This window comes from Caloenas nicobarica, chromosome 9, assembly GCF_036013445.1.
Source record: "Caloenas nicobarica isolate bCalNic1 chromosome 9, bCalNic1.hap1, whole genome shotgun sequence".
Taxonomy (NCBI): Eukaryota; Metazoa; Chordata; class Aves; order Columbiformes; family Columbidae; genus Caloenas; species Caloenas nicobarica.
Window position 1 is genome coordinate 17,832,485 of NC_088253.1, and position 24,057 is coordinate 17,856,541.

The 24,057-nt window shown below is 55.9% G+C and overlaps 3 protein-coding genes and 5 non-coding genes across 11 annotated transcripts in view; 1 reads left to right on the plus strand and 7 right to left on the minus strand.

Moving 5' to 3' along the window:
* Window positions 1–1,449: 1,449 nt before the first annotated feature.
* LOC135992068 (C-signal-like) lies at window positions 1,450–3,749 on the plus strand. Its single transcript, XM_065641006.1, has 6 exons — window positions 1,450–1,596; window positions 2,023–2,074; window positions 2,311–2,498; window positions 2,582–2,740; window positions 2,865–2,975; window positions 3,602–3,749. The coding sequence occupies exons 1-6, from the start codon at window positions 1,459–1,461 to the stop codon at window positions 3,713–3,715; spliced, it is 762 nt and encodes a 253-aa protein (XP_065497078.1). The 5' UTR covers window positions 1,450–1,458; the 3' UTR covers window positions 3,716–3,749.
* Window positions 3,750–5,072: 1,323 nt separating this feature from the next.
* On the minus strand, window positions 5,073–13,104 carry IL34 (interleukin 34). Of its 4 annotated transcripts, none has more exons than XM_065641056.1 (7): window positions 13,067–13,104; window positions 10,955–11,291; window positions 10,759–10,862; window positions 10,390–10,467; window positions 10,121–10,294; window positions 5,763–5,901; window positions 5,073–5,673 (listed from the first exon to the last, which is right to left on the minus strand). In XM_065641056.1, the coding sequence occupies exons 2-7, from the start codon at window positions 10,980–10,982 to the stop codon at window positions 5,654–5,656; spliced, it is 543 nt and encodes a 180-aa protein (XP_065497128.1). In that variant the 5' UTR covers window positions 10,983–11,291; window positions 13,067–13,104; the 3' UTR covers window positions 5,073–5,653. The 4 variants fall into 4 exon arrangements, with proteins under 4 accessions (XP_065497128.1, XP_065497127.1, XP_065497130.1 ...); XM_065641055.1 differs by lacking the exon at window positions 13,067–13,104 and adding an exon at window positions 12,235–12,303; XM_065641058.1 differs by lacking the exon at window positions 13,067–13,104 and adding an exon at window positions 12,235–12,298 and having other exon boundaries at window positions 10,955–11,202.
* Window positions 5,974–6,044, minus strand: TRNAG-GCC (transfer RNA glycine (anticodon GCC)). Its single transcript has one exon. It is a non-coding gene; the product is annotated as a tRNA-Gly (tRNA).
* TRNAG-GCC (transfer RNA glycine (anticodon GCC)) lies at window positions 6,996–7,066 on the minus strand. The gene has a single exon. It is a non-coding gene; the product is annotated as a tRNA-Gly (tRNA).
* On the minus strand, window positions 8,018–8,088 carry TRNAG-GCC (transfer RNA glycine (anticodon GCC)). The gene has a single exon. It is a non-coding gene; the product is annotated as a tRNA-Gly (tRNA).
* TRNAG-GCC (transfer RNA glycine (anticodon GCC)) lies at window positions 9,040–9,110 on the minus strand. The gene has a single exon. It is a non-coding gene; the product is annotated as a tRNA-Gly (tRNA).
* On the minus strand, window positions 9,656–9,726 carry TRNAG-GCC (transfer RNA glycine (anticodon GCC)). Its single transcript has one exon. It is a non-coding gene; the product is annotated as a tRNA-Gly (tRNA).
* A 1,653-nt stretch (window positions 13,105–14,757) lies between the features above and the next one.
* Window positions 14,758–24,057, minus strand: part of SF3B3 (splicing factor 3b subunit 3) — a 29,972-nt gene continuing 20,672 nt past the window's right edge. Inside the window, exons 18-26 of the mRNA XM_065640941.1 lie at window positions 23,687–23,861; window positions 22,891–23,096; window positions 21,824–21,980; window positions 20,311–20,436; window positions 19,042–19,254; window positions 18,010–18,108; window positions 17,415–17,558; window positions 16,692–16,796; window positions 14,758–15,689 (exon numbers count right to left, since the gene is read on the minus strand). Coding sequence (XP_065497013.1) covers window positions 15,549–15,689; window positions 16,692–16,796; window positions 17,415–17,558; window positions 18,010–18,108; window positions 19,042–19,254; window positions 20,311–20,436; window positions 21,824–21,980; window positions 22,891–23,096; window positions 23,687–23,861 — 1,366 coding nt within the window. The 3' untranslated portion in view covers window positions 14,758–15,548. The remainder of the gene's footprint in view (window positions 15,690–16,691; window positions 16,797–17,414; window positions 17,559–18,009; window positions 18,109–19,041; window positions 19,255–20,310; window positions 20,437–21,823; window positions 21,981–22,890; window positions 23,097–23,686; window positions 23,862–24,057) is intronic.

Consider the following 24,057-nt stretch of genomic DNA (forward strand, 5'->3'; position numbering starts at 1 on the left):
TTTCCTTTTTTCCTTTTTTCTCTTTGCTTTTTCTCTTTGCTTTCTTCCTCTCTTTTCTCTCCCTCCCCGGGCGCAGGCAGCTGTCCGCAGCCCCAGCAGAAGGGGACGGTGCCAGCAGGGCCACGGCAGGAGCAGCACCGGGAGTGGGGGGGCCCGTCCCCGTCCCCCCCGGCTGCCTGCTTGGGGCCAGCACGGCTCAGCCCCATTTTGGGGGTCAGAAGCAGTGGGGAGGGGGCGGTGTGGGGGGGACATGTGTGAGAGGATGGAGGGACAGCGGGGGCAGGCACTACAGCCCCCTCTAGCTCGGGGGACACCGGGGCACAGCGGCTGAGGATGCCAAACCTCCTCTTTGCCCCACCAGAGAACACTGGGGAGCCCCCCCAGCCCCCCCAAACCCCCTCCCTCTCCCTCAGCACCAGCAGACCCTGCGTGGGGTCCTGCTGGGAGGGGTGGTCTGGGGGACAGGGGGTTTCACCCAGACCCCCCTCCCAAAATGAAGCAGCTGATTTCTGCCGGCGGCTGGAGGAAAGCACAACCCCCCCGGCCCCCCCGCTGTACATAGCCCCCCCCCCCCCCCCCCCCCCCCCCCCCCCCCCCGTCTGTCGCATCGCAGCCCCCTCTTTTTCTTACCCTTAGGAATAACGATTTAGTCCCCCCACCCTTCGATTTAGTCCCCCTCACCTTCTCCTGCCCAGAACCGCTGATGCCAAGTGACAAATGTTTGGGTTTGGGGGAGGGGGGAGTCTCTTATTTTGTACAGAAAATGAAAATTCCTTGGAAAAGAAAAAAAAAAGACCTGTCTTTCAACTGAAGTAACTTTTCTGGTGCTGTTGTTAACTTGGTCCTTTTTTTTTTTAATTTATTTCCCCTCCGTGGTCCCGCCTCTGCTGCCGCTTCCCCTGTTTCTCAACCAGGTTTCTTTCTCTTTCTTTCATTCCCTCTCTTCTTTTCTTTTTTTTTTTCTTTTTTTTTTTTTTTTTTGGTGGTAATTCCCCTCTTTCCCACCTGGCCCCCCCACTCCCTGATTTCCATAGTCACTGCTACAAGTAACGAATGCACTGTGAAGATTCCAGTATTAATAAAGGTTGTACTGTAATTAATGGCCTTGCCTGCAGTCCTATGGATGTGCTGGTCCCCCCTGGGGTCACCCCAATAATAGGGGACAGGTGAGAAGGTCCCACCACCCCTTTGGGGTGCGCATGGCTGAGAAGGGGGCTGGTGCTGTGGGGGTACAACAGTGGTGAGGTGTCCCCATGATCAAGGTGATGGGTGACACCTGGGATGCAGAAAAGCATCACCCTGCCCCACCCCCCCTCCAGCGTGGTAACACCCAATTTGCCCCCCACCGCCTCCACCCATCCCAGCAGCACCTGCGTCGGCACCTCCCAAATTACGAATTACCAAGGCCGATTGCCAAACCTCGCCGCAGCGGCACAACCGGCTGCGGCAGCGGTGGGGATGGAGGGGCTCAGTGTGGGCAGCGTCCTGCTGACCGGCTGCGATGGGGGACTCGGCCTGGGGCTGCTGAAGGGTTTGCTGGAGCAATCCAGCCCTCCCCAGCACCTCTTCGCCGCTTGCCTGGACCCCCAGGGGAAGGTAAGGAGGGTGCTAAGTGGGGCTCAGCTCCAGGACGGGCTGGGAGACGCAGCGTCTGGGGGTTGCTGCCATCCCCACCTGGCTTTGGGGCTTAGCATCAGTGTCCTACACTGTGAATGGCATGGAAAATACATATATTTGTATACATTTAATTTTTTCTTCTCTTGGCATAGCTAAGTGCATGGCAGGAGGTACGGGGTGGGAGGGTTGCTGGCAGCCCCCATGCTGGAGGCATCACTGCTGGGGGCTTTGAAGCTGCCAAGGGCTCAGCAGAATGCAGAGAATGCCCCACATTGCTCCCACCAGGGCTTGTTGAAACCTGTCGGCTGTGACACATGGGGCCATCTGGTTCCCACGTGGGCACAGTACAGGGTCACCCTCCCGGCAAGTTCCCCCCACCTGAACCGCCCCCCCTTCTCCATGTAGGCTGTCAACGAGGTGGCTTTGGGCTTCCCCAACGTCGTGGTCCTGCCTCTAGGTAGGTGCTGGCGTGGGAAGGGGACAAAGCCTCTTGGGATTTAATGGCACCTGTGGGTGGCTCCAGAAAACACCACCCAAGCATGCAGATCCCTCGGTTTCGCTCATCACAGCCAGGCCACTGCCAGGACCGGGAGGATGCTCAGTGGCCGGGAGCTGCCTCCCACCATCTCCTACAGCTTCTTGCCTGGGATAATGGTCACCAGCTCACCCCCAAGCCCTCCTGTCCCCTTGCAGATGTGACAGACCCCAACAGCATCAAGGCAGCAGTCGGGAAGGTGCAGGAGAAGGTGGGAAGCGCCGGCCTCAATGTCCTGATCAACAACACCTGCACCAGGCGCCACAGCACACTGGCTACTGAGACGGCAGAGAACATGACCCTCGTCTACACCACCAACACCATCGGGCCCCTGCAGACAAGCCAGGTGAGGCCACAGGCACCCCCTGCCCCAAACGCTGGGAGCAGGGAGGAAGAGGATGGTGATGCCTGAGTGCCCAACCCCTGCAGGCATTCCTGCCCCTGCTGAGGGAGGCAGCCGAGGCCGAAGGGCAGCAGGGGATGAGCTGCAGCAGAGCCGCCATCATCAACATCTCCAGCATCCTGGGCTCCATCGCAGCGGCGGAGGCTTGGGAGGAGAGGCAGGACGTCTCCTACCGCTGCAGCAAGGTATCGCCACGGGGCAAGCAGGGAGGAATTTGGGGGGGGGTTAAGCTCCTGTGGGATTCTCCCCCACCACCAGCAATGGCAGTGCCACTCCATGATGGTGGTGATGGGAGTTGTTCACTCCCAGGCTGCTTTGAACATGCTCACCAAGTGCCTGGCTCTGGAGTACGGGGACAGTGGGATCCTCTGCGTGTCCGTGGACCCCGGCTGTGTGACACCTCCCTTGGGACAGGGGACGGTGAGTGACAAGAGGTGCACAGCCACTCTGGCTCAGCAAAGTCCCACGGACACCCCTTCCTGGGGACACCCACCCCTGTGCCTCCCCTCGTTCCCAGGGAGCTGCACCACAGCAGCAAAAAGCCGATTCTGGGCTCTCCCCCCAGAAAATCCTATTTCCTCCCTAATTCTTACTTCATTTCCCATCCCAGTCGCGTGTCAGCAGAGGGCACCCCAGCCTCACAGCCTCGGAGGGAAGGCTGCACCCAGAGTGCTGCTTCCCCAGCACCCCACGCAACCCCGGGCTGTCATTACCCCAAATTAATTTTCTCCTCTGCCCTTGCCGAGGTGAGGCTGGTGATGAGCAGACTCTTGCAGCATCGCCGGGCAGGGCTTAACCCTGCACTGGCTTGCAGAAACAACAAATGAGTGATTTTTTTTATTAGGAACCATAAAATTAATATCCATCCCTATAGCACCTGAATTAGGGATGATTAATTTGTGCAAAGCTGCGTCCCATAGATACTAGAGCATCTCCAGCTTCTCCCAGCCTGCACCAGCTGGAGTTGGCATTCTACCGCACCTGGGGTTGGGGGTGTTGGGAACGGGTTTGGGCTGATTTTGTCCCCATGTCCTTGAGTCCGGCAGGGCCCAGTGACGATGGAGGAGAGTGTGCAGGGCATCCTGAGGCTGCTGGCGCGGCTCTCGGCCAACAGCAATGGCACTTTCTGGGACTGGAGAGGGCAGAGCCTGCCCTGGTGAGACCGCTGAGCTCAATAAAGTTAATTAATTGTCATTTCCAGGCTCATTCTGGTTCTGTGGGATGAGGGCAGGGACCCCTTGCTTGTGGGGTGAGAGCTGAAGTTGTTGCCCCTGCCCCAGGATGCTGAGTTGGGCTGGGGCTGCAGAGGGAAGGATGCTCCAAGGTCCTGCATCCTGGTATCAGGCTCTGCTGGGGCATCCCCGGGGGTTGGGGAGGTCCCCTCGGGCATCCTGACACTGCTCGTTGGATACAGCCTCTATGGCCATAAGCCACACTGGAAAGTGGCCTGGTTGGTGGCTTCTGGGGACTGGTGGCATCCCACACAGCCCCAGAACTGTGGCCATGGGGCATCCTTAGTGGAGCCCAGCTCTTTCCCTACTGAGCTCAGCGTTCCCTGAAAGCATTTGGACTTTCTGTGCCCATCCTGAGGCTGCTGACAGGCTCTTTTTCTGCTGATTCAAGGCCAGAAAAGGCTCTGCTTTTTCCAGGAGTTTTCACAGCAGGAGCATCTCCCAGGCCCCAGCATGTCCCTAGATATGTCCTCTGGGAAGTCTGCACTTCACCCAGGGCTGACTGTACCTGCATCCATCCCATCGCATGGGTCACCACGAGATGTTGCAAACAGGCTCCAGGTCCCCATCGCATGAGTGAGTTTTCACGGCTGCTCTCAGCTGACATTTTTGAACCCATCCCTTGAAAGAGGGACCAGAAGAAAAAAAAAAAATGTTGCAACATCTCAAGTGGGCACTTGAGCTGGAAACGTAGGGCTTTGGCAAGCCTTGAGCCCGGTCGTTTGCTGCAGGGATGCTCTGGGAAGCTTGGCTGGGGTCATTTTGCTGGGGCAGCTTCAGTTTTCCCACGGTGGATGAGCAGGAGGGGACCGTTCCATGCTTGATGTGACGGAATGGGAGCTGGGAGCTCAGCCCCGGGTGCTATTTGTTACAACCAGCAGCGATGGGCGAGGGGAGTCCCTCGAATTAAAGTCCTTTATCAAGTGACAGATAATAGTCAGTGGGCTTTAAATGAGCTCTGCATGGGCTTTATATAAACATGAACCATCACTAGCCATGAGGAAGAGGAGGAGAAGATACTGCATCTGCTCACGCTGCAGTGCCCACAGCCTCACCTGTGCACTCTCATAGACCTGAAAGCCTAAGCAGCCCGAAGCCAGGAATACACCAATTAAGGGCTATAATAGCTGCTTAAGGTAATTAACTGAGCTGGGAAGTGGGGAGGCAGCCGGCCAGTCCCCAGGCCCTCCGGCACACCGCCCGCACTACACTGCCAAGCACAACAAACAAATCCAGATGTTTTCTTGCCGGAGAAGCTGATGGAAGCAACTTGGCAGGCGGTTGTTCTTGGGCTCTGTATCTTAGCGCGAATATCTCCCCCAGCAAGCTGAGGGAGGGGACTGACACCCCAAAAGAGGAGGCAGTGGAGGCAGCTGGGGTTTTCTCTGCTGGTCCTTTATTTCAGGGACAGTTGGAGGCTCCCAGGACCTGGTCGGAAGATGAGCTGCAACACTGAGCGCTAGAGAATTACCTGGTGTTTAATGAAAGCTGAGGAAAAAAATAGAAACCAAGAGGAAACGGGCAATGACCTGGCCCTGCTGCAGGCAGAGAAGGGCAGCATCCATCTCCCCCCACAAAAGCAGCTGGCAGCCACCCGCCCACAGTGGAGGGCTGTGTATGAGCCGCCCCCCAGCCCGCACCTGTGCAGAAGTTCCCTGGCATTTCAGAGGGAGCCAACCCTGTGTCCATGCACAGTCCCAGGGTCCCAGAGGGGGTGGTGTTTGGTCCCAGAGAGGGTGGCATTTGTCCCCCCTTTGCACCTTCCTTGATGACCCCACAAGGGGCTCTGCTGGGGGCGCAGAGCAGAGGAAGCATCCCAGGCTCCAGAGCGAGGAGAAGGAGTCAAGTGAGGGGTCTTCTGCGGTGTTAGGTGGACTCCCAACGACCTGGGCAGAGGGGACAGATGTCACTGCATGAGACAGGACCCTCACACATGACACCCCGACTCCTGAAGGTCCCCCCCAACCCTACTCACAGGGTACCCCGTAGAGCATCCGCATGACCTTGAGACAGTTGTCCAGCAGAGCCTTGGGGCGCACGGCTTTCCTCCGGCTCTCCATGCCCGCGCTGTGTACCAGCTTCACCAGGTCAGCCACCACCGCCTCAACATCTGTCTGCAGGGACAGGTCACCAGAGTGTCACCAAGGTCCCCTCTGGGACACTAGGGTGCAAAAAGCTGCAGCTGATGCATTGGCCGGGAATCGAACCCGGGCCTCCCGCGTGGCAGGCGAGAATTCTACCACTGAACCACCAATGCCAGATGTGCACCACCCCCCAGCCCTGCCCCATACCCCACACCCAGTGGGGTGGGAGCAGCAGGGACAGGCACTGCCGGCTGTGAACCCCCAGAGAGGGGACCCCAACAGACAGCTCTCATGCCGGGGCTCCAGCCGCGGGAGCGCCTCTCCCTGCTGCCTCAGCCATCACCTCCAGCAAGGGCTGGTTGTCATTAGCCTTCAGAGTTAACACTCTGATTAGACAAACAGCCAGAGTTCGCTCACTCCTCAGAGGGCTGCAGAACCTAGCCCACAGCACAGGACAACCCAAATACACTTCAGGTTCACCCTGGAGACCCAGCTGTGACAGGCCACCCCCGCCCAGCACCGAAACGCAGCTGCCTCTGGAGTGCAGCAGCACCCACAGCCCCAAGCAGCCCGTGGCCACACAGAGCCCAGGGTGGGTGAAGGGGCCGAGGGCTGCAGAGGCGAAGGGCAGGACAACAGGTCTGCACTGCTCAGGAACAAAACCTGGACTCTTGGGGAGGGAATCGAGAGTGTGACAATTGTCCCACTGAGCCAACTGTGCCAGATGTGGGGCTGCACACAGCTGCCCCATGGCTCTGTGGCCTGGGCATCCCGACAGGGGCCAGCACCCCCCCACTGCCACACAGCAAGAGATCCTCACTGCCACCAAGCCATGGACCTTCACCTCACTGCCACCGAGCCAGTGTCCCTGCCTGCCACTCAGCAGAGATGCTCCCTGTCACCAAACCAGCTCCTCTCACTGCCCCCACAATGCCACCAAACCAAGGATACTCACTGCAGAGCTGCTGCTGCCAGCATCAGAGCCTGAGCAATCACCCCAAGGCCGTAGGAATGGGGCAAGGAGACAGTGGTGCCCAAGGGAGCACCTCTGGACGCTCCCCAGGGGCACACCGGCAGCCCCAGGTGTCCCACATGGACACCAGGGTGCAAAAATTTGCAGCTGTTGCATTGGCCGGGAATCGAACCCGGGCCTCCCGCGTGGCAGGCGAGAATTCTACCACTGAACCACCAATGCCAGATGTGCACCACCCCCCCAGCCCTGCCCCACACCCCACACCCAGTGGGGTGGGAGCAGCAGGGACAGGCACTGCCGGCTGTGAACCCCCAGAGAGGGGACCCCAACAGACAGCTCTCATGCCAGGGCTCCAGCCGTGGGAGCGCCTCTCCCTGCTGCCTCAGCCATCACCTCCAGCAAGGGCTGGTTGTCATTAGCCTTCAGAGTTAACACTCTGATTAGACAAACAGCCAGAGTTCGCTCACTCCTCAGAGGGCTGCAGAACCTAGCCCACAGCACAGGACAACCCAAATACACTTCAGGTTCACCCTGGAGACCCAGCTGTGACAGGCCACCCCCGCCCAGCACCGAAACGCAGCTGCCTCTGGAGTGCAGCAGCACCCACAGCCCCAAGCAGCCCGTGGCCACACAGAGCCCAGGGTGGGTGAAGGGGCCGAGGGCTGCAGAGGCGAAGGGCAGGACATCAGGTCTGCACTGCTCAGGAACAAAACCTGGACTCTTGGGGAGGGAATCGAGAGTGTGACAATTGTCCCACTGAGCCACCTGTGCCAGATGTGGGGCTGCACACAGCTGCCCAATGGCGCTGTGGCCTGGGCATCCCGACAGGGGCCAGCACCCCACACTGCCACACAGCAAGAGATCCTCACTGCCACCAAGCCATGGACCCTCACCTCACTGCCACTGGGCCAGTGTCCCTGCCTGTCACTCAGCAGAGATGCTCCCTGTCACCAAACCAGCTCCTCTCACTGCCCCCACAATGCCACCAAACCAAGGATACTCACTGCAGAGCTGCTGCTGCCAGCATCAGAGCCTGAGCAATCACCCTAAGGCCGTAGGAATGGGGCAAGGGGACAGTGGTGCCCAAGGGAACACCTCTGGACGCTCCCCAGGGGCACACCAGCAGCCCCAGGTGTCCCACATGGACACCAGGGTGCAAAAATTTGCAGCTGTTGCATTGGCCGGGAATCGAACCCGGGCCTCCCGCGTGGCAGGCGAGAATTCTACCACTGAACCACCAATGCCAGATGTGCACCACCCCCCCAGCCCTGCCCCACACCCCACACCCAGTGGGGTGGGAGCAGCAGGGACAGGCACTGCCGGCTGTGAACCCCCAGAGAGGGGACCCCAACAGACAGCTCTCATGCCGGGGCTCCAGCCGCGGGAGCGCCTCTCCCTGCTGCCTCAGCCATCACCTCCAGCAAGGGCTGGTTGTCATTAGCCTTCAGAGTTAACACTCTGATTAGACAAACAGCCAGAGTTCGCTCACTCCTCAGAGGGCTGCAGAACCTAGCCCACAGCACAGGACAACCCAAATACACTTCAGGTTCACCCTGGAGACCCAGCTGTGACAGGCCACCCCTGTCCAGTACCAAAATGCAGCTGCCTCTGGAGTGCAGCAGCACCCACAGCCCCAAGCAGCCCGTGGCCACACAGAGCCCAGGGTGGGTGAAGGGGCCGAGGGCTGCAGAGGCGAAGGGCAGGACATCAGGTGTGCGCTGCTCAGGAACAAAACCTGGACTCTTGGGGAGGGAATCGAGAGCATGACAATTGTCCCACTGAGCCAACTGTGCCAGATGTGGGGCTGCACACAGCTGCCCAATGGCGCTGTGGCCTGGGCATCCCGACAGGGGCCAGCACCCCACACTGCCACACAGCAAGAGATCCTCACTGCCACCAAGCCATGGACCTTCACCTCACTGCCACCGAGCCAGTGTCCCTGCCTGTCACTCAGCAGAGATGCTCCCTGTCACCAAACCAGCTCCTCTCACTGCCCCCACAATGCCACCAAACCAAGGACACTCACTGCAGAGCTGGTGCTGCCAGCATCAGAGCCTGAGCACCCATGCAGAGGCCATAGGGATGGGGCAAGGGGACAGTGGTGCCCAAGGGAACACCTCTGGACACCCCTCACGGGCACACCAGCAGCCCCAGGTGTCCCACATGGACACCAGGGTGCAAAAAGCTGCAGCTGATGCATTGGCCGGGAATCGAACCCGGGCCTCCCGCGTGGCAGGCGAGAATTCTACCACTGAACCACCAATGCCAGATGTGCACCACCCCCCCAGCCCTGCCCCACACCCCACACCCAGTGGGGTGGGAGCAGCAGGGACAGGCACTGCCGTCTGTGAACCCCCAGAGAGGGGACCCCCAACAGACAGCTCTCATGCCGGGGCTCCAGCCATGGGAGCGCCTCTCCCTGCTGCCTCAGCCATCACCTCCAGCAAGGGCCGGTTGTCATTAGCCTTCAGAGTTAACACTCTGATGAGAAGACCTTGGAGGGGCTGCAGAACCTGCACAGCACATCCCAGATACACTTCAAGTTCACCCTGGAGACCCCGGTGTGACAGGCCACCCTCACCCTGAACCAAACACAGCTGTCTCAGTGGTGCAGTGGCTCCATCAAGATAGCAGAGGCTTGGGAGAAACAGCAGGACCTCTGCTACTAGAGCAGCAAGGTACTGCCATTGGGAAAAGAGGGATGAATTCGGGGTTCACCTTACGCGGGATCTCCCCTTGCCTGTGACGGTCTCCGTTTCTCTCCCCATGCCCTGCCAGTCCTGCCAAAGCGGTGTGAAAAAGAAGTCCTGCTGCATTGGCCGGGAATCGAACCCGGGCCTCCCGCGTGGCAGGCGAGAATTCTACCACTGAACCACCAATGCCAGATGTGCAACAGTTCTCTGCACTGCCCTACGGCCTCACACCTCAGATGCCAACCTCTGCCCCTCAGCAACCCATCCATGCCACAAGACCCACATGCAGGAGGGTGTGCATGCCCCCAGGTGCTCATGCCTGTTGGTGCGTGTCCTCGCAGCACATCTGTGTGCCACAGGGGTGTGTGTATTGCTTGTGCACCCCCACATTTGTGTGCCATGGGGAGGTGTGTACCGCTTGTGCACCCTCACTTCTGTGCATGTGCCCCCTCGCCTGTCTGCATGCACAGGCGGCGGGTACTTGCACACTGCATGTGCTTGTAGCACCCCTGCAAGGGTTGTGCAAGGCTGAGTGCGGGCATGCAGCGGGGCTGGGGTGACAGGGGTCCCCAGGTCTCCCTACCTGCTGGTACTTGCTGTACTCCTTGCCCAGAGCATCGAAGAGCTGGCACAGCTCCTGGGTGTACTTCCAGGATGGGTGCTTCTCCGGCAGCACCTCACGGATCCGCAGCACCGCCTGAGAGCTGACGTGGAACCAGAGGTACCGCAGCGCTGCCTCGGACACCGTCCCGTTGCGCTGCAGGTGAGAGGGTGCCCTGGGTGAGATCCACACAGCCCCTGTGGGTCCCTGGAGTGTCCCCATCATGGGGCTGTCCCCTGCCGCTGTCTTACCAGGCGGGTGATGTTGGACGGCCTCAGCACCTCTTCATATTGGACCTGGACAGTGTAGTTGATGGGGAAGTAGTGTTTCTGGAAAGGTGGAGAAGAGCACAGGGGCTGGCAGCAAAGTGACAGGGACATCTCTGCCAGCCTCAGCATGACACTGGCAAAACAGTGGAAAAGCCCTTTGACATGGTCAACCACCAAAGGTGGACCAGCAGAAGCAGCTCTGGGCACCACCTGCCATAAGTTGGCCCCAGTAAGAAAATCACCCCCCAGCTCCCGCCAGCTCCCAGCCCCTGGCTGCATTCAGCCCCCGGAGCAAATCCAGGCCCTGCAATGCCACGTGTCCCCCCCACCCCCAACAAAACTGGGGATTACCATGTACCGCAGGCGCATCTCATACTGCAGCTTGTCCTGGAGCAGGCGGGTGAGCTCGCATTCGCCCGGCGCAGCCGCGTCCAGCCCCAGCACAGCCAGGACACCTGGGCAGCCAAAAGCGAGAGGTGTCAGCCCCACCCAGGGACACCCACTGGGGTAAGGCCATCCCCCCACCACATCCCCAAGCTGTACTCACACAGGACAGCCGCGTAGCCCTGCTGCATGTTGATGGTGGCTGTCAGCAGAGTCCCAGGCTGCGCCTACATGGCTGGAGTTCGCCAGGAGCCTCCTGGGCAGTGGTGTGCGGGACAGGGGGACAAGGGACAAGCGCAGGCCCTGGGTGCTGGGCTGCTCTCCAGTAGCCCCAGGTGGTTGCCCCCTGCCATGGATGGGGGGTCAGTCCCCCTCTCCTGCCATCCCCGCTGGCTTCTCCTCTCCGGCTGGCTGTGGGGAGGCAGCAGGTCCCAGGGCCATCACAGGGTACCGGCAGGGATGCACTCCGGGGGGTGTGGGACCCCCCTGCAAGAGGGAATCTGAGGGGGGAGAAAGCCCCGGCTGCAGCCCTAGGGAGGGCACCCGCTCCAGCCCCGGGGGCTGTGGGACAGGGACACCCGCACGTGAGCCCTGGGTGGCCACAGAGGGCTGTGGGTGGCCGTGGAGCCAGGGGTGCTTGTGTCTCACTGGGGGCAGGGCTGCCAGGGCTTCCCCCGGTGCCTCCCCCAGGGGATTTCCAGGGCGGGGGGATGGACACGACCCAGCCCAGCACCATTATCCCAGCAACGAGTTTGTCCGGCCCCAGCAGGAGCTCAGCCAAGGAGCGCTGGGGGATGGGGCTGGCAAAGTGGCCAGGCCACCCCACACTGGGTCCCCCTGCAAACGAGGACATGTCATGTCCCCACGCCCATGTGAAGGGGGCTGTGCCGTGTCCCCACGCTGTCACTCCACGGTAAGGGGACCATGGCATGTTCCAACATGAAGGGGGCACGACGTGTCCCTGCATGGTGTGGTGCACACACAGGAGGGGCCGTGCCATGTCCCAGCACAGAAAGGGCCCCTCCTGTGTCCCCACTCTGCATCCCTATGCGAAGGGGACCACGCTATGTCCCCACACCATGTCCCAGGGGAATGCAACCGTGCCATGTCTCCCCATGCCATGTCCCCACACAGGCGCCATGCTGTGTCCCTACACCGTGTCCCCACCCCACATCCCCACGCGAAGCAGCCATGTCATGTGTCCGTGCAAAGGTGGCTGTCCCATGTCCCCACACCACGTCCCCACGTGAAGAGACCCACGTGCCGTGTCCCTGGAGCCACGTCCCCACACCGTGTCCCCACGCGCGGAGGGGGGGGGTGTCCGTGCCGTGTCCCCACGCGGGGCCGTGCGTGACCACCCGCCCCCCCCCCCGCCGCCCCGCTGCTGCCTCCGCGCGGACCCGCCCCCACTCGCCCCCACGCGCGAGGGGCCCGCGGACCCACCTGGCGCGGCGCGAAGGGCCGCGGGCGCGGGACGCGTCTCCCCGCGGGCGGCGGCGGCGGCGGGGCCGGGCCCGCGCTTCCCGGGAGGCGGGCGGGGGGCGGCGGCGCGGGGAGCGGGCGGGGCGGCTGCCGGGGGCCGGGCGGGGAGCGGGGACCGAGCGACCGCCCCGCACGGCCCGGGGCTCGTCTGTCCCTGCCCTGCCGGGGGTGTCCGGCTGACGCCGCCGGGTATCCCCGGGGCGCTCGGAAAGCCTGGGTGGGTGTCCCCGGAGTGCTCAGCTTACCTGGTCTGGGTGTCCCCAGGGTGCTCAGCTTACCTGGTCCAGGTGTCCCTGGAGTGCTCAGCTTACCTGGTCTGGGTGTCCCCAGGGTGCTCAGCTTACCTGGTCCGGGTGTCCCTGGAGTGCTCAGCTTACCTGGTCTGGGTGTCCCCGGGGTGCTCAGCTAGGCCAGGCTGCATGTTCCCAGGGTGCTCAGCCAACTCTCCTGAGTCCTCCTCTACTGCTTGGCTGCCCCAACCGGGAGCCCCTGGGGTGCTAAGCTAACCATGCTGCATGCCCACTGCTCCTCAGGGTGCTGGGCCAGCTCTGTGGTATACTCCCAGGGAGCTCACCCCACCCATTTGGGTACCCACATGCTAACTACACTTCACACCCTTGGGCTCCACCAGCACTGGCAGCTCCAGGGTGCTGGGCTCCCTCAGCTGCATGTCCCAGGGCACTCTCTGGGCTGGGCACCCACAGGTGCATTTTGGGGCACTAAAAGTTGGCATCAGCCTGGCCTTTCCCAGCACACACCTGTGCTGTGTGCAGGGGAGGCTGCCCAGACCCACCTGAGAGGGGCTGGGGGGTCCCTGGCTGCCTCCAGGCCAGCAGGAGTCCCGCTCCCTCTAGCCCAAGCCCATGCTGTCTTCTCACGATGCCAGAAGCAGGGAGGACAGGACACTGTCCTTCCCTCCACTGCCCCGAAGAGCCCCTTGGGAAAACTGGCTGTCTCTGTGCTGGGAGCTGCCGGGCACCCAAGGGGTCGAGGATAGAAACTAGCTATCAAAGAGGGGTCAGCGCTCCCAGGGAAACGCGTGGGAAGGAATGTGCTTCTGCATGCGAGGAGAGCGCGCTGGGATTCCCCTGGCATGGAGTCAGGGCTGCGCCGCTCTCCTGCCAACCTTCCCCTGCAGCCAGCTCCTGGGCACTGCCCTCACCTCCCTCCCAGCTCCAGGCTGGGCTGGGGGCACGATGCTCAGCCCTGAGCAGGAGAAGGAGCCAGTCCAGCTCCTCACCTTGGTGTCTACAGGGATTTTGCCCTCATCTGCTGCAGGCGTTAAAAGGAAGCCATTTAATAACATTCCCTGCCCATGTAGTCATCAGCTTGGCAGCTGGGATGGGGTGAGGAAGAAAAGGGAAAGCGTGGAGCTGCACAGCACGGTGCTGGGGACAGTTTGCCCTCCTTGGCTGCACCAGGCTGGAAATCACCGCTGGTGCGAGCCCAAGGCAAACAGCCCCAGACACAGGGCACCATCCCCGGGAGCTTTGCTCCCAGGCATCAGCAGGAGCCAAGCACCCTGTGGCTGCAGGGTCCCAGGGGAAGGGCAGAGCCCTCACTGAGAGGCTGGTGGGGCCACAGCTTGGAGGGTCTGGGAGCTCCTCTAGGCTGGGGCTCAACCCCTCCCAGGGTTTGCCTTGTGCTGGAAGCAGGTTGTTTATGCAGGCTGGGCTAAGGAAACAAAACCTTGTGCTGGGAAGGCATTATTCCTGGTAAAGTACAGGAAGGTGGCACAAAGCCCTTCACCCCCAGGCAGAAGATGGGTGCGGTGAGCAGCAGTGGCCAGGTGCCACAGAGACAAAAAGTTGCAGCCCCTGCCGAAACAGGCTCACAGTGACAAGCCAAAACGGGAGAGTGGGGTGCACATTCACCCTCACCCTGTGCAGCACACACACCAGAGGAACACAGAGGCTGTTTGAGTGCAGCACTGGGCTGGGGGGACAGCTGCCTTTCCGAGCCCCAGCCAGGAGATGCCCCGCAGCAAGGGAGGGCTCCAGCTCCAGAGCAGACCCCTGGCAGGAGTAAGCGAGAGACAATGCTGAGACTGGAGGCAACACCGGGAAGCACCCACTGTGTGGGAGAAACACCTTCCCCCAGCCATCCTGGCAGCCAGCTGCAGTGCAGCTGCTTCACAGGGCTACACAAGGGAGTCCCGAGGCACAGCCAGGCCCTGTAAGGGCTGGAGAAACAGAAGCTGGGGGAAAGACTCTTCCCTCCCACCTCTTCTTCACATACCCTGCTTTGTGTGTGTCCCAGGGCAGCTCTGGCTGCAGAACATGCTGCCAGGATCAGGACCAGTTCCAGCAGAACAGGGGGTGCAGAGGGGCTCACAGGCCAACACCTGCAGGGGTGCAGCATGGCCCCAGTATCCACACAGGGCACAGGGTTGAGGGTGTGCGCATTAGTCCTTCTCCTCCACCCCTCCTGCTCCTACCAGGTCAGCAACAGCTGCTGCTGCAGAGCCATGGAGTCAGGCTAGTTAAAAAAAAAAAAAAAACAAACCAACAGGCTTTTATTCTTCATGTGCCGCTCACAGTCACAACTTGGAGACACTGCTCTTGCCAAAGTTATTATGAAACAAATAAAGTCCCAGACTCAGGCCTCACTCTTCCCCACCCCCAAGAGAGTCAACATTGTACAAAACTCTATTTACAGGGAAAACAGTCAGAAATAGTGAGTCCAAAACTCCCTTGCAATTCAGAATAAAACGTTCAAGACAAGTGTGACAGTTACACCCTCCACACAGCCAGGCTGCCCATCAGCTGCTCCTGGAGCTGCTGGAAGCCCAGAGCTTCTCACTACCAACTACTAAAAGGAGTCTGGTAAGCCCCAGTTGTGTCACAGCTGTTTCCTTTACCAAAAAGCTGGGAAATTGCAAAACCCACTTGATCCTACAAAGGCTCAACTGGATCTGCCCTATGGGGATTCCTGCAAGGCCAGCACAAGATACACTCGGGCTCCCCCATCCTAAAGAGGGGCCAAGCAGATGGGGCTGAGGGTCAGTCTGCACCCCTTCCTTGGGCACTTCCCAAGAGGGAATCTCTCTGGCTGCAACCCAGAACATGTCAGGAGCCCTCACATAAGCAGCGGGCTGTGTTGGGAGACCTAATATCTGATACTGTATTTACTGGAGTCACATTACTTTGAAACACAAACCAAGAGGAGCAAACCAATATTTAAAAAGGGAAAAAAGCACATATTCCTCGTCCCAACTGTGCCTGGAAGAGCATCCATAGGAGCCAGCGAGCAGTTCTGCTCCTGCCAGCTGCTGCTCAGAAAGCGTAGCGCGTACGGATGTCTTCCAGCTTCTTGGACACTTCAGGTGGGGTCCGGTCCAGCTCTTCGGCTACATTCTTCTGTTTGTTAGGCTCCATGGAGTTGAACTGCTCACACAGGTCTCCATCGATCACATTCTAGAGGGCAAGGAGGAGAGCATTGAATCGACACAACACAGGCACTGAACCCTGCCTAAACAGGGAAAAATAGCAACAGTTCGTTCCCAGAAGCTTCTTAATCCTGTCCTGGAAACAAGACCATGCTCAGTGACCTCATCTGCTGAATAGCAGCAGTTAGCATCAAATTAATTACTGGCCAGCTTGATTAACGAAGGAGAAACCCAAAAAGCCTGGGTGCAACTGAAGAATCAATATAAGGGAAGACAGATCACACTTGGGTCCAAGCACTGTGTAGGGGAGGCTGGGGGAAGCTGCAGAAGATGACTGGACAGCATCTTTACTCAGATGCGAGACAACTTTGAGGCTGTGCAGGCTGCACATCAGCCTCAAGATCATCTAGAGCAAGAACACCCTCTGCACTTGAAGCTGGGACAGTTTCCTGACTGATATTACATACTCTGAGAGTAGTTACCACATGGTTACTCTGGTCCAGTCCTCTGGACCCTTCTGGTCACAACATTTAACAGCCAACAGCTTTAAACACAGTTCCTCAAAAGCAGAAATAGGCAGGAAGAGCTATTTCTTATGAGATTTCTCTTTTCAATAGTAGCAGGAAAAAAAAAATTGAAAAAAAAAAATCTATCCCCCAGGCAACATGCAGTTTGACCCAGCCATACAACCAGCAACGTAATGCTGCTTCTCCTGAAAAAGGACATGCTGTGGCAAGCAGGAGGACAGCAGCAGCAGCACCTCTGGGCTTGGGTCTCAAGATGAACCCTCAGAAGGCTCATTACAAGGGTTAATAAACCAGAACAGATGTGATATTTAGTGCTAAGCACTGCTCTCCTTACAGTGCTGGCTTCAGTTCCTGCCAGTCACTACACAATGGCTCACATTGCACCAGCATTCCCCACTGAACAGCAACTGTGACTTGCTTCTGCCACACCTCGAACCTGTTCCCTGTCCCAGATCAAGTCTCTGCATCCCCATGACTAACTGATCCTAAATCCTCAGACCTACCTTCACCGGGAAGTAGTAGGAACGGAAACTGAGATGGTCTCGTCCACAGAGAGGAGGGTGCTCAGACCTTAAGTGCATTTCCACATGCTGGAAGAAGTCGTGATCCTGGGGAGATTAAGAATCGGTAAGAGAAGAGTTTGCTGCACGCCAGTGCCTGAAACACAGCCGTTACCAGGTTCTGCTAGAGCAGCCCCACCACCTCCACCCACAGCAGAGCTACGCAGGCAACAGTGCCACCTTGGCAGGATCAGCTTCCCAGGAACTGGAGCACACAGCAGCTGTGCAGCACAGAGGTGCAGCTCAGAAAGGAAATGTTTTGGCACCTGCTGCTGCAGGAGGCCACAGCGAACAGAGCAGGGAAAAAACATCTTCAGGAGCTGAAGCATCAGTGCCTGATCAACAGTTTACAGGCGACACACCCCCACACAAAGCATGCACTAAATCACCCAAGAGCTCCTCTGGAACACAAGCAGACTTAGAACAGCAGTATAACAAGAAAAGCCCTCAACTCTTCACAGAACCAACACAGAAGAAGGAGTTAAGAGGCTCCTTCCCCTTTGCATCAGTCTGTCCCACAGCCACGGGCTTTCCTGCAGCCTAAATTTTCATGCACTGCAGAGCCCTAGATTTACCCTCAAGGGATATAGCATGTTAATATACTTGGCCAGGGATGAGTACACGGAAAAGCAGCAAGTCTGCAATACAATAATGGCACTTGCTTACCTCATGTGAAGTAAAAGGGACTAAGATACCTATCCCCCCCGATAAGGTGGTATAGACAAGAGATTCAGAGCCTCCTGGGATCAGCGTGGTCTTCTGGAGGGAAAGCACCGTCTCTCCCACATGGTAATTCATAATCACTTCAGCCTGAAAGTCAACCACAGAAGCAAGCTTTTATTTTAGCTTATATAAAAAACATCTAAAAGCTGGAGAGAGGAAAGCAGAATAAATTCAGCCACCTGCTAGTTCTGAAATGCCCTTCTAAAGAGGAAGCGCTGTCCACCTGTGACCAGATGGCAAAACTCAGCATGCCGCTGAATTATCCTCTTGAGCTGGACAAATGGGTGCAAGTAACAAGGGAAAGCACAGAAAGGAAATGAGCATGTGGCTTCAATCAAATATCACCGAATAGGCATCAGCTGTGATTTCAGAAGCTGAATTTGGCTCCCAGTGACAATGAAAACTGATCCTGCACAGCACAGTAGATGCGTAGGAGCGAAACTGCCAATACATCTCCTGGACAACATTGCAGAGGACTTCAGAGAAAAGCAGCGTACTCTTCTTCCACAGTAACCATGCACTTCCCATGAAGCATTACCTTCTGTGATGCTCCATTAAGAAGCCCCCTGTCCCAGAGTGCTTTGTTGCCTGTGGGATCTTCATCCACCTCATCATTGGTGTTGGGAGGCAATCTCACCTGCATTGCAAGAGGGAGGAAGAGTCAACAAGCTGCAGAGGAACAGCACTCTGGGGAACCCTTGTGGTCTTTGAAAGGCCGCTTTTGTGGACCCTACAAAAATCATTTTATGTTTAGAGCAAAATAATCTATTTGTCCCTCAAACAAGACCTTTAAAGGACAACTGTGTTGTCAAGACTGATGGCTCATCACTAAAAAACATGGGCAGGTCCTCACGACTGGCCTCTGCCTGGCCCAGCACCTGCAGCTCACCCTGGGAGGTATGGTCAAAATGGTTTGAAGGTGGTTCCCGCTAAGGAAACAGTTTGATGGATGTGGGGCAGGAAAACTGAGGAGGATTGATTTGTGTGCATCGGCCAAATCCTGCAAGCACAGCACCTGACACTTGCTGAACTCTGCACTCCAAAGCATCCGAGCACGCTTCAGAACGAGATCAAAGCTCTGGCAGAATGACCTTCTATTCTTTCCTCCTCCCCTGCTGAAATCCAGCCAAGTGGGGAAGTGTCAGCACGGACAAAGCCAGCTTTCGAGAGGAAGTGACAGAGAAAGCCGAATGCCAGTGATGAGGTTTAGCCAGGGAAAGTAAGAGTGATAACCCTGACACAGGTTCACATGGGCCCTTTCACAGTCACAAGCTTCATTTCAAAGCTTATTCACAGCCAAGTTTTATGGCAATTTCAACACAGGTTATTGAATGCTTCAGCAATATGGGGTTTGACCTGCTGATGCCTCAGCTTGTTTGGTTTAATTAATAAACTGATAAACTGCAGCCATCTGCTATGACGACAGCTAGCCACCCCATAAAAACACGGGAATGGTACAGGGCGTTGTCTCCAGCTAAGCACAGATCCTCATTCTTTTAAGACAAATCATGGATGTTTTAAGAAAAAATGTGTCATGTCCAAAAAGCCCCAACTTCTGAGGCACACTCACCACGCAGATGTTGCCAAATTTGTCTGCTCCAGCCACAGTGTCATAATCCAGGAGAGTTGCTGTAGTGACCCACCGAGGGTAAGTGTCATCAGCAAAGATGATAAGCTGGTTCTCATTTCTTTTGTAGCGCACCCAGATGAAACTCTCCTGAACGTCTGAAACAATTACTCTATGCCCAATGGTTTGGATCCCACAGATGTAGTTGGCAATGTGCTTTTGAGAGAGAAAGTACAAAATCTGAGTGCTTCAAACAGGGATGCATAACCAATTAGCTCTATCCTACTCCAACTGAAACACTACTTCCCCTTTGAACTATGGCTCACTCTCTATTTCCCATCATTCCCTCCAAAACTACCTCCCATTTCTGGCACGCCGCAGCCCCAATCTAAATACACTGTCAATACAGGGTCTCGCAGCTTAACACCCACCACACACCATTCTCAGCCTGCTGAATACAAGTCATGTCCAGAGAACAAGCACTGCTGGTGAGCCTATGAGCCACGATGACAGGGACAGTCCTACAAACAGGCATTGCTTCAGCATCCCCTCACTATTGTGGCCACGAAAGATCCAAGAAGGAAAGCTTCAATCTTTTCATGAGTCATATTTTAGAAAAAAACAAAACCAAAACACAAACAAAAACCCCCAAACCAAACACAAACACCCAACACACACAAAAAATGTTCCCCTACAAGTTCCCAGTCTTCCTGTGAGCTTGCTGGAATTCCTTTGTGTGGTAATGAGGAACTGGCATGGGTTCTGCAGCTTGCACAAGAGAGGGAGGACCAGGCAATTAGGAGTTAGAAAACTATGCTCTGCAATTTATTTTCCTGAAGTACCAGAGATGCTGAGCAAGAAGAATCATCTACTTCAAGGAGAAAACCTCCTTTTCAAGATTCTGGGATCTGAAGAGTTGCTGATATGCATTCTCCAACTTCTGTCCCCAGCCTGCTGATCACTTAACTTAAGGAAACATTTCCAGCACACATTTGCAGCAGATGGCCAAAAGCACTGTCTGTACAGGCTTGCAAAACTCCTGCACACATCCACTAACAGCCTGCGTTGAGCTGGTACAAAAAGGAACCTGCAACACTACTGTCTGAATGGAGATGGCAAAGATGTGCACACCAGCAAGGCACAGACATAGCTCTGAAGTCCAAGCGCAGATACACTTGGGCTGAAGCAGTAGCTAAACCCTCATTTCACTCCTGCTGCAAAGCATCACTCAACTCCAAGTTAACAGCCCTGGTCAAGAACAAAAGCCAGTACCTTATTCTCACACTTCCGAAGCAGTTTCTTCTTGCCCAGGTCATAAACACGCAAGAGCTTTCCAACTCCAATTAAGACTCTACCTTGGAACGGAGCAATGGCTGCAGGAACCTCCTCCACAGGGGTCTAGAGAGAGAAGATGACAACTGTGAGACCCCCATTAACAGAGCTAACCTTACACCAAGTTTCAGAATGGATTCAGCTAATGGTTCAGTTGAAGCTCATTGGCCTGAGTCAAGTCTTTCAACGCAAAAGGCTAATCACAATCTTTTTCTACAGGAGGGGCCAAAGGTCTGTCCTCTGTAGGCCTTTTGACAGCAGCACATACCATACGTGGTGCTAACATCTCTGGGTACTACACAGACACCACAGTGCTGCTAGTGCACCTTAACTGAAGTGTGGGGCTGCTGCAAGAACCCCACGCTGGGCAGGCAGCAAAGGAAGGCACGGATCTTGTTGCCTTGGTTCTTAGTTTCGCCTTATCCCCAACAGAAACACCTTATGCTTTGCCTAAATACATCCAGACAGTCTGTTTTGAAACAGAGGCATGAATCTAATTCAGCCATCTGCCACCGACGCTCTGAAGCTGCCACTGAAGAAGTGTTATAGCTGAACAATTCCAGTAACTCGGGGCTGAAAAAATCTCCCACCACTAATCAATCCAAAAGGATCAGCCACAGATGAGAACGGGAACATGCAGAGAGCTTCCAGTTACAGCGTCCCCAGCTTGGTTGCACTGGCTAAAACAAGTTCTCACAGCATCAGTTCTGTCAACTTCCAAGTGGGTGTTCAGTGGCATCAGAAAAGGCCCTGGCCCAGGACAGAGCCCACTCATTGCCATGAGAACGGTAGGAAGTGAATCAGCCACAACATTCCTTTCCGTGTGCTCATCTGCTCAAAACTTGGCCACTCTGGAGGCAGGTGGGAAGAACAGAATTTTGTTTTAATGAAGTTCTGCTGAAGCCCTTGCTAAAGCCCCAGAGACCTGTCAAGCAAGTTGGTCGCCACACGACTAATCATTTCTTCAAGGAAAAAAATCAGCAGAGGAAAGATGACAGCTTGCACCAGCTTCATGTGGTCAGCTACGGACCGAGAGCCTTCACACTAGGGCTCAAGTGACCCAAGTATGAATTAGCTTTGTAAACAAATGCTCAGAGCAGCAATCTGAGCTCATATTCCAAAAAGGAAATGGAGCTGTTTCTCTCCCCTCCCTAACACGCACATGAAAAACACTGCTCCTTCCTATTTACCCAATTAGATGGATAAGATCATAGCCAAGGCAAAGGACTGGGACTCTCGGGACATCTGTGTTCAATCCTCAGCTCTGTAAAAGATATCCCAAATGATTTTGTAGGCGGCAGCTTATTTTCGCCAAGGCTGCTTCTAGTGCGTAACATCAGCATGATGATCTTGCCCAGGATTCACTGAGTACTGCAATGTTACTACAGCTTTCAGGGTGAAGCAGCAGCTATTCCAACACTCTGCCTGTAAATGATCCAGTCATCCCTCTCACCTTGTGCAGAAACTCCAGCTTCTCACCACTATTCACCAGCTTGTACGTGTAGACAAATCCCCCAGCAACTGAGCGTGGGTTCAGAATCAGGTCCTTGGCAACACCCACCAGCACGTACCACTCATCACCAGTGTTGGAGAACCGGCACACGGCCACACTGGGGACAAGAAGACACATCAGGACATCAGTGTGATCACAATACAAACAAACACTGCACACAGGGACTGGATTCCCTGACAGCACAACCTGTACTCGGCCAGGTAGAGATTCAGGAGCCAAACCTTCCAGCACTGACATTTTCAGAGATCATTTTTCCTCCCTGCAGAGATGTTTACCTCAGATTTCCCCATTCTTCCACACTCCCCATTAAAAAAAAAAAACGAAAACAAAAAACCCACCACAAACGTGCTCTAGCCATTACATATTCCGAAAGCATTAGTTTTATGCTTTCACAGGCTGGACACTGCCTAGCAATGCACAAAGCTCCACTGGAAGCTGTTTTTCAAAGGCTGTTTCAATCTGGACACGTACATATAACTTTCCTCATCTTCCAATGTTATTTCCTGGCCGAGCTCAGACAGGTTGGGAATCCTGGACAAAACAGCCTTTTGGACTAGCATGACCTAACTCCACCTGCTGAGGCACTTGCTATTCTTCATGATTTTTGTGGTGGTCTTCCCCTCCAGTCCCTCTAACACTTCCTTTCCATTCAATCTATGCTCAGTTTATCTGGATGACAATGGGAAGTGAGAGATAGCACATTCTCTCATTGCCAGCTCTCTTATCTGTCATTTACATCCCTGTGTTGTTCTTTAAGCACTGGGGTCCAGCAAACATATCTGAAGCACCAGCTCTTAGTGTCACATGCACACAAATCAGGGTGGGAAGGGAAGGCAAGACAAAAGCTTGAAGCATGTGGCAATCGCTTCTGGAATTTCCAGCCAGTCTCTTGACAACATGCTGCATCTGATTTCAATTCAGTAACAGCTGAGCGTAAGAAGGAAAAAAAAACCACGTAAGACTCATCACAAGCAGAGCCTCTTGCTGCATCTGGGACTGCTTCTTACCTGAAGGCAGCTTCGTTCTGCTCTAGCTGGACCAGATCTAACGTATTTCCCTGGATGGGGTTCATCACCCTGATAACAGAGGCCCATTGTCCATTCCCTGCCTTTGGAGCACCAAAGATGGACTCGGGAAGATTCTCATTCAGAAAGGCTGCAGCCATCTCTGCAGCCAACTCCCTTTCATCTTCACCCGCAGCCTCTACCATTTCCTACAACACATTAAAGGACAGAAGAAAACAACAGGTCAGTGGATTTCCTTTCCAGACATGCTGTGTAAAATATAGCGCCCATTTCCCTTAAGCCCAGGTATTCCAGGGCACGGTACTGACTGTGAAGACAAAAGCCACCAAATCCTAAATTTTCCACCCGCCCTGAGCTTATTCCCAAGGGAGGCTCTGCAGCTCAGGGCACAGCAGCGTCAGCTCTTCCCTGCCCAACGGGCACTTGTCTCCAAATCAACAACTCTGGAAACAACACTGAGAAGAAAATAACCCACTGACATCTAATCATCTTCGGTCACAGAAAACCCAGAGAATGGCATTACACAAGCAGGATTGTACCCAGTACATGGTTTTTAAAGTCTGCCATAATAACATGCAGTGAAAGTAGCACTGGGAAGTAGTGTATTCTGCTGAATTTTGTTTTGAGGCAGATCTTTGCTTCCTTCAGCTCCTGCATTCACACAGAACACAAAAACTTCCAGGCAATGGCAGCTGGGAACTAGTGCATGAGGAGAATTTCCAGCTGCAGAAGTCACCTCTGGGAAATAGATGCGTGCACCTGCCCCCACCCTGAGTACCTCAGCCATTTGCTGCTTCCTCTGTGCCTTGGTGGCCTCGGTGTAAGCGTTGTGGTCTGTCTCAATGATAATCAGGTTGTTGCTCTCTGGGTGAATGACAAATTTTCGGGGTGTGTACTGCAACGGGAAGGCAACCTGGTTGAAGACTGCCCCCAACTTCTCCAATGCCAAAATCCTGGGGGACAAAGATGTGACATGTGTCAAACAAGGTTGGAAAGCAACTGCTCAAGAGGACACCACTGGAGTTGAGCTTTATATCTGTGAAACTAGCTGGTGCTGGAGACAAGCAGCACCTTTCTCAGGCCAGAGAGCAACTTGCAAACAGCTCCAGAGGGGAGGGCAAAACCAGCTCCTAAATGGGACCTTATGCT

What these genes read in the sequence shown, in the direction of transcription:
- IL34 (XM_065641056.1), bottom strand. Translation starts at nt 10,982, where the DNA reads ATGCAGCAGGGCTACGCGGCTGTCCTGT. An exon ending in GGGCTACGCGGCTGTCCTGT is followed by an intron (nt 10,863 to 10,954) that starts GTGAGTACAGCT and finishes TTGGCTGCCCAG; the next exon opens with GTGTCCTGGCTGTGCTGGGG. An exon ending in AGATGCGCCTGCGGTACATG is followed by an intron (nt 10,468 to 10,758) that starts GTAATCCCCAGT and finishes CCACCTTTCCAG; the next exon opens with AAACACTACTTCCCCATCAA.
- LOC135992068 (XM_065641006.1), top strand. Translation starts at nt 1,459, where the DNA reads ATGGAGGGGCTCAGTGTGGGCAGCGTCCTGCTGACCGGCTGCGATGGG. An exon ending in GCCTGGACCCCCAGGGGAAG is followed by an intron (nt 1,597 to 2,022) that starts GTAAGGAGGGTG and finishes TTCTCCATGTAG; the next exon opens with GCTGTCAACGAGGTGGCTTT. An exon ending in TCTCCTACCGCTGCAGCAAG is followed by an intron (nt 2,741 to 2,864) that starts GTATCGCCACGG and finishes GTTCACTCCCAG; the next exon opens with GCTGCTTTGAACATGCTCAC.